General features: G+C 37.0%; 1 protein-coding gene across 1 annotated transcript; it reads right to left on the bottom strand.

The window, feature by feature from the left end:
* Positions 1 to 1,022: 1,022 nt before the first annotated feature.
* Positions 1,023 to 7,749, bottom strand: LOC104809989 (TBC1 domain family member 8B). Its single transcript, XM_010536138.2, has 18 exons — positions 7,438 to 7,749; positions 6,803 to 6,872; positions 5,857 to 6,426; positions 5,524 to 5,703; positions 5,321 to 5,434; positions 5,127 to 5,185; positions 4,838 to 4,904; positions 4,631 to 4,682; positions 4,454 to 4,546; positions 4,174 to 4,257; positions 3,655 to 4,064; positions 3,399 to 3,460; positions 3,198 to 3,267; positions 2,847 to 2,927; positions 2,648 to 2,749; positions 2,198 to 2,322; positions 1,558 to 1,693; positions 1,023 to 1,393 (listed from the first exon to the last, which is right to left on the bottom strand). The coding sequence occupies exons 1-18, from the start codon at positions 7,497 to 7,499 to the stop codon at positions 1,259 to 1,261; spliced, it is 2,472 nt and encodes an 823-aa protein (XP_010534440.1). The 5' UTR covers positions 7,500 to 7,749; the 3' UTR covers positions 1,023 to 1,258.
* Positions 7,750 to 8,640: the final 891 nt, after the last annotated feature.

Genomic DNA, 8,640 nt, shown 5'->3' on the forward strand with positions numbered 1-8,640 from the left:
CAAAAACGAATATTTTGGAATCGAATCGAATTTTAAAAAGCCTCAAAAAAATTGAATTTTGGTTAGTAGATCTAATTTTTTAAATAAAAATCAGAATCGAACCGAAATTGAATCGAGTATAAAATAATACCGATTGATATTTATATTTATAAAACTGAAAGAATCAAGTGCAAACTGTTTACGACTCGAACCGAAAATGAAAGGTTCACTCCTACCTAGAACCCTGATATAAATCGGGTTCGGATCAATGACGTTGAGGCAGGATTCACCTGCGGTTTCCGTAATTTTTAAAAGACCAAAATACCCTTTTGTTTTAACGAAATTGCCAAAATAACTAGGATTTTATTCCCAAAAAGGACTTATTTGTCTCACTCGACTCTCAACCTCGAGGTTTCATCGTAATCACTAATCATCGATTTAGAACTCGATCTGTTTCTCGCTTTGTACCTCGGTTTCTCATTGCCTTCAAATAATAAATATATGTTATTTAAAGTTCTATTTCCAATATGTTTTCAGTAGTTGAATTCGTTACCAAAATATCAATTTTTTAGATTTATTAAAAAAAAGATTTTATTTTGTATTTGTGTACAGTTTTTACTGTTAACATTTATATAAATTGCTTTTATTTAAAAAATAAGTTCAGAATTCAAAATTCAATTCCAGATTTTGGATAATGATTTTTCTATTCATTGGGATAATATAGGATCATGTAAAAAAGATTGTGAGAATTTTTCGCTTACATTTATTTAGAATATGGAACGAAATGAGAGTCAACTCCACATATATCTATGTTTTAGAACAACCGCATACATATGCATTCGCTCCCTCCAGTAGAAACCAATTTCTCGCTGCATGGTGTAATATATATTTATATATATATATATATATATATATATTCGCAAATTCAGAAAATGATGAGATGATAAACAAATCCTCAATAAACCTCATGTTTCATCCTATAAAAAACAATTTAATCCCTCCATATGTGTGTATATATATAAAGCACAAAAACAAAACAAAACTTAGCAAGTACAAGCAAGATATACTAATACCATTCTCCAATATCCACATATTACAAAAAATGTATTATTGCAACCAACCAACGACAGAATTAATATATATATATATATATATAAAACATTGTATAGGTACAAAATCTAATCTGTAACAAAATGAACCGTGATGAAGAGAGAGGCTTTGTGCTGCTGAATCAGAGAAAGAATGGTTTTTATCAAGAAGAATATACCTGCGGAGTTTCTTATGGTTGGGCTTCGTTTGTTTGCTTCTCCTGTTTGGTTTCTGTTTCTGCGTTTTGTCCCTCTGTTGTGGATGGCGACTTCCCTTCGTTCGGCTGCTCCTCCGAAGTATGCTTCTCGCGAGTCGAATTTTGCGACTACAAGACAAGACAAGACAATCTCGCCTTAGTAAGGTCAAGCAAGAATGCACTCGTATTTGTTCTGCTAAAAGAAACGAGTCCAATCTAATGTCCGGTTTTAAATAGCATATCAAAGAAAACGATAAAGAACCATAGGAAAACGATCGATGTGATAAACTAACCTTGTTCTTTTCACGCCACCCTCCTAGTCCGAATGATAGCAAGCTTATCTTCCTTTGAGGTGGTTCTTGTGACTGATCATGGTTGTTCCTGGCAGGTGAATCCGGATTCATCCCCCTGAAAAAAGTTTTTTCATCCCTTCACAACAATGTTTAGGCATCGAAATCAATACAAGGTCATATCAAATGCATAACATTCTCTAAAGCATGCACCATTTGGCAGAAAAAAAAAAAAACGAATTTCGGGTACTTGATCACACCCATGTCAAATACCCGGTTATTTTATGAGATGATATCGGGTTTGGACATAAAGATCACCAGAAAATCGGATTCGGGTTCGGAAATTGGATCCGAGATGGGTATTATTACTATTACCCGCAAATACCGAATGAATAGCAAAATTAGCTTTTTGCCCCTAGTTTTAAAAATTACATACAAACCTAGGGTTTTGAACTGAAATCTCTCGAAATTTCAATTTTGGATTCGGGTAGCCCGAAAATCTCGAATACCTAATCTGTCCACCCCATTGCACCAGAATGAATTATGGCATCAACGAGAAACACGGGTGCTAGGAGAATTTATGAAGTATTTGCGAGTTAGGTTTAAATAGTTTTAAGCGTTGGGAGTGAGAAGAAGGACACACCTAGGGGAAGGTTGCGCTTTGAGCTGACCAGATTGATACTGCAACGTCGCCTCCAACATGGATTCAGCCATCACTGCTCTCTTCTCCATTTCAGCGAGAGCAGCTACAGCCTCTTCGTATTTTTCCTACAACGATATCGTGTTTATGTCAGAATAATTTAAATGGTAACAGAGAAAACGAACATGCGTTAAACGAAATAGGAAACAGAGATGCTAGAGCCTGTCTACAAACACGTACTGGAAATTGGGCAAACTTTTATGAATGTAAACATATAGTGCAATATAATGTCAAAAGCAAATGGCAGAGCACATTTTTCTAGGAAAAACTGAGACATGCAGGACTATTTCTAAGAACAAAACATCACCTCGGAGGCTAGGAGTAAATCCTTATGATGATAATAATAGCCTAACCATTTTGAGCAGAGGGTGTTTTGAATCAAAATTTTAAAACCTGAAGCACTTGAGCAGCGTATCTCTGGGCAGCAGCGTCTTGCTCAGCAAATCTACGAGCATCTTCTGTTACTTTCTGTTCTTGCTCCACCCGCATCAACACCTTTAGAAGTACCATGTGAACTCAGAATTACCATGCATGAGCCACGCAAGATAAACAGATTCAAGTCTTGAGAAGTGAACAAGGTGTAAAAGTCCACCTGAAGCATAGCACTTTCTTGCTCCTGTTTATCAGAAAGGAGTCTCCGGAGCTCAGTCAATTCTTGCTCTAGCTGCTCAACCTGTCAAAATTATTCATTACATGCAGCAAGTGACAAGTTAAAACTGTCTCAAAAACCTAACTTAAAAACAGAGATGGTGCATGGGCACTAGATGAAATCTAAGATAATAGATGAGCACCCATTAGAGGAACAGGAGAGAGAAGAAGGGAGGCAATTGTGAAACCGTCAAGCAAAAGCAAAATCGGTATCCATATTATATCATATAAGGTGCATCCATCAATATTGTTAAGATTTAAGAATGATGTGAAATGGTAAGCTTCATGGGGTTACATTTGCGCACAACTGAAGTCGATTGTCCTGTTTGACCATCTCCATGAGAGCAATCTCCAACTCTTCCGCTCTACCATAACAAGGAACATTAGATAATAAGGACACTCGGGGGAAATTAAACAAGAGGGAATAACAAAAACACATAAAAGTTATCCCATGATCCTAATTCCCCAAAGTCACAGATCAGGCTATAAAATGAACCTTAGGATAGCTGATGTTTTCTCCTCAAACAACTTGCAGAGTTCGGCCTTCAACCAGAGAACCTGCACAAGATGTTGATAACCTTTAAAAGGAACGTTATTAATAAACTTTGATTAGCCATGATGTTTGTTAACAAAAGGCCTAAATGACATTCATTGCCGTAGGCATTCATTTAAAGTGGTTATTGTACCTTTCACCATACATAGTACCTAGGGGCAGGATCTCAAGGCCAACAGAAAGGGAGAGGACAAATTACCTGCGGTTGAAGATCTTGAACTGAGTCCACTTCCCCATCTCCAGTCAGACCGACTAAGATTTCATCCGCATTACTAGATCCAGACTCTGAACGAGACAAGACCCCATCTGTCAGCGAGGTTTTGCTAGAATCCACCAAAACGGATTTCGGGTCTTGCTTAAAACTATATAGTTTTGAAGCAAGACCCTTAGAATCCCTCCAGGCTTGAAGCCCCTTTGTTCTTTCCTCAAGTGCAATTATCACAGATGGCCTGTGCTTGTTCCTCAATTCCTGCAGTCTACTTTCCTGTACATTCTGGTAACCCATGCAAGCTGTCAAAACAAGTTGGCTGCTATCAAAAGTTGAACCCGCCAATGACTGTAACAAAGTAACAGCATCTCCAGCATCCTTCGTTGTAACTAAAGCAGGACCTGACATGGATCAAAACACTAGACTTTAGAGCAGCCTCAATGATGATACTATTGTTCTCCGAGACTAAAACATATCACTTTAAGCAATAGGCTGCTTGTTTCAACCAACCATATAGTTCCATCAAGGCGAGTGCCGTCCTAAAAAGCGTAACACGATTTCCTTCAAAGAGAAGCACGTCCCACACTCTAAGAACTGCCAATACCAAGAAGAACTTTCAGATAGGAAAGAAAAGTATTTAGGAAAGACAGTATGACTTTTTTTCATTTTTTGACAAGAAAAATCATAAAGAAAAAAAAAGCCAATATAAGCAGATACTCATAGATAGAGTTACATGTGAACATTATGAAATTTTAAATAAAAGTTTCAATTCAATGTGAAAAAACCTGACCACTTTCCCATGGAAGCATGTTCATGAAGATAGAAAGAAACCATGGCCCTGAAACCCATGCCACTTGCACTCCCAGATAATCTAGATGATTCACTGCAGAAATACAGATAATGTGGAGAGCGTCAGTGTCCACTGTGAACATTAGGCAAGAAACAAATACCTAAGGAAAACACAAACCCAATTTAGGAAATCTCTCGCGAATCAACTCCTCCAGAACTAGTTGATCAACCTGAGGCAAGAATATAAATTATAGTAACAATAATTAACAGATTCAATGAAATTATGAATAGAGTATAAGTACAAATTCTAAGTTACTATCATTAGTCTACCCCAAAAGAAATGAAATCTCTGGAAAAATGTAAACAAACAACTAAATCTTATTACCTGACACTCGATCATTTCTTCTGAATAATAACCATTGAAGTAGTCATCAATGATTCCTGTCAGTGCCCTGAAAGGCACAAGAAAATTTTTAGTTAAGAAAAAGAATGGTTACGAAATAGATGGAATAGACTTAGAACACTCAACTGGACAACAAAAGAGAGATAGATACCCAAACTAAGAATGGAAAGGAATCCTAATACAATTAGTTCCACAAAAGGGTGAATAGGACTTTCACTGGAAAATAATGTCAGAAGCTGGAGAAATCAGCTTATCAAGATTCTGGACATACCAAAAAGCATTCTCTTCAGGCATCAGAAGCAATAAAAGTGCAGCAAAGAAATTCATGGCCTGCACATTGTTGATTCACACAATATATTAACTAGAAAAGAGAAACTAATTCACCACCACAGCAAAAAGGATGTTAATCTTTATTTAGCATCTTCTAGTACAAAATACGAAGTCATAATAATCAGTACCAAATACCTGACAGTACCCAACAGAAGGATTATGTCGAGCATACGCAGTAAGTAATCGCCGCAAAGCATTTCTTCCATCATCATCTAGGGCAGGGTGACCTGGAAATGTTCGAGGCAAATCCTGCATTTGAGATAAGTAATGACTTGAGAATTCTACTAACATCAAACAAGAGATGCTCAATGCCGAAAGAAAAAAATGTAAGGACTTACCTTCTCTATCTGTCCTTTCCATTTTTCCACGGCAACAATGGAGTCCATTCTTGAACCTTTATCATTGGCATGCTGCACATGTTCCTGTTCTCCATTGCATCCTGGACTATCAGCAGCAAGCAGATTCTGGTAATAATTCTCGGTCCGTCGTTTCCTCACACCTACAAATGCTTGCCAGAGCTGAAATTTATGTTAATATACTCTAAGACTAATATCGAGCGAGAAAAAAGGGTAGTGAGATCTAAAGATGAAGAGATGGAGAACGGTAAACAAGATGGACAAGCCACGAGAGAGGGAGCAGTATAGATATGGTTACATGACAGGATTCATTACCTCACCCCTAAGAGCCATTGGAACACCTCCACGAACGAGAACTTCAAGTTCTTCTTTCCAGGGATGTGTAGCTACTGGGGTAGTTGCCTCTGCAACAACAGACATGCTGGAGATACTTGTATCTGAAGAAGAACCATCTTGGATTGGATCTGATCTCTCCACGTCATAAAACTCATCTTCGGAATCATTCTCAGATGCTCCCTTGGAAAATTTGGTATCATCTGATGGAGGCGAAGATTTCACCTTTTGAGTTTCTAGCTCCCCTTTTAATGAATCACCCTTCTTTTTGACACGTACACTCATCAACTCCTCAACTGCTCGCAGAGATGGTCTTATCTCAGTCCATAATTGAACCCTATGCACAGTTTTCTCTGCATTGGGGTATGCATTCTCTTCGCTTCCATTTCCAGACTTATCAGTATGCAGGCATTCTCCTTCAGCATCCTTATCTAACTCACCCTCTAGCGGTCCATGGCTATTTCTAGGTGATCCGTCTGCAGGAGACTCAGCTGATTCTGCATGAAGTTCCAAGAAATTGTTCCACCTCTCTGACCTTTCTTCTTCTTCCTCCTGCACTTATGAGTTACGAACAAGGAGTTACATTACAATTTACAAGTTTGTCGAGAAAAAGAGTGATAGGAACTGTTTCCCATCATTCCTCGGAAGAAGGACTTATTACATTGGTAAGTTAAACCTAACTAAATAATTTGATCAGGCACAGGATCTCAAAGCACATAAAGTATTATGTTTAGCCACTTCTGATATCTCCCACACAGATTATGCCTTACAAGTTACGGCAAAGATTCCACGAAATTACTAATTTCACAGTCATATATCAGTAACACCAAAATTAAAGAAAAATAATCCTTTCCCATTACGGTCCAGGAGCAAAAAAATGAAGTTGATAGATATCTGAGAAGAAAATAAAAGATACGGAAACGAGAACCTTGTAGATATTAGCATACTCTCGGTATCTTTGCACATGCTGAGGTCTCACAGCAAATCCATATGCATCCCTGTTAATGTGAATAGCAATTATTAACCGCCACAGAGCTTGCAAGGAAAGATTCATCACACCCACTAATCGGAAAAATTCCCCATCAGTGTACTATGACCACTCAAACTAAATTGCATCCTTCGCGAATAGCCAGATCGCTGAGAATTACAAATCATACTTACTTACAAATCTGTCCGTTTTTCTCTCAGATCGCTCGAATCCACTTACTACACAAACCCCTTTTACCAGCGATTCATACCAATCAAAAGCGCAACAATCTCCTAGGTAACAGGAAAATCGAGCTCGAATAACTAAACCACACTCAAATCAGAATCGATTATCATTGGAAATTGTCAATTTCTCCCCACAGGCCGCAACCAAAGCACAAATTAAGAAAACATCAGAACGAATCATAAACCATTGCGCAAATAACTTGAACGGGAAATCGAAAACCAGCATTTCCCGTTAGCTAGTCCAAAGCAGTTGCAGAACCAACAAGTTCATAAACCTCTCCGACATCAATCAGCAACAGAAGAGTGAGGAAATGTGGCGAGGAACAAGCACGAAGACGAATGTACACACACCTCTTGTGCTCGAAAGCGGAAAGAGGATTGACAGGCTTGGAAGCCGCCGCGGCGATCCTCATTCCTCAAACGAACGAAAGAACGATGAGATCTCTCCGGTGAGAGTTGGAAACTCGAACACGGTGACTGAAAGAAGAAGAAGAAGATCCGATGGAGAAGACGCTACTCCATCTTCCTTCTGCAACTGCAACTTCTTGAAGGAGAGAGAGAGAGAGAGAGAGAGAGAGAGAGAGAGAGAGAGAGAGAATCACATGTAAAGGGCGAGATTGTCGACGAGGCTATTTACAAAGTGAAATTATTTCTCTGCGTTTGGTTCCTTGGAACGGAGTCCAAAAGGTCGATCTAATTTTCACAAAAGCTTAAAAAGGTTTTACGAAAAAAAAATGGCCTAAAAAAATAAAATCTGAGGTGTTTTTTTTTTTTGGCTGCTGCTTGCATGAAATAATTATCCTTATCTCAAAATAATTGAAATATTGAAGATTGGAATATATTTATTTGAATTTTTCTTGTACATTTTTTTTCCATATTTATCGATTTTTTTATTAATTGAAATATTGTTAATTATACTTGTGAAGAAGAAAAGACACCTATTGTAGCATGTAATGGAAAATCGTTGAGGGTATTTTCTAAAAAATACTAAATGCATATTTGGCTGTCTTATCTCAATAAAGAAAAAAAGATCCAAATAGAGGGGACGAAGATATTTTGTGCTTGGGTTGGTTTACTTTTTTATAACATTTAGGAAAATGACATTTTCCTACACGAATTTATCAAAATGTAACATTTTCCTACACGAATTTTTAATTTGACAAATGTCTACACTCAATTAACAAATTTTCCAAATACCTACACGAATTATCCAATTTTAGTGCAATTAACTACACAATCCGAAATTATCAATTAATTGCTGACGTGGAAGGCCACGTGGCGACTCACGTGGCATGCCACATGGGATTTTTTTGCCATGTCAGCGCGAATTAAAAAAAATAAAAATAAAACTTTTCCTAAAATAAAAAATAAAAAAATACATATATATACATATATATGTATTTATATATTTGTATGTATATAAATTTAAATTTTGTATAGATTTTAAAAAGTATATATTGTATAGATTGGAATTTTATACAAATATATATATATATACAAATATATTTATATATATACACATACACATATGTAAATATATTTATATGTATGTAT

Source organism: Tarenaya hassleriana, unplaced genomic scaffold (genome assembly GCF_000463585.1).
Source record: "Tarenaya hassleriana unplaced genomic scaffold, ASM46358v1 Cleome17, whole genome shotgun sequence".
Lineage (NCBI taxonomy): Eukaryota > Viridiplantae > Streptophyta > Magnoliopsida > Brassicales > Cleomaceae > Tarenaya > Tarenaya hassleriana.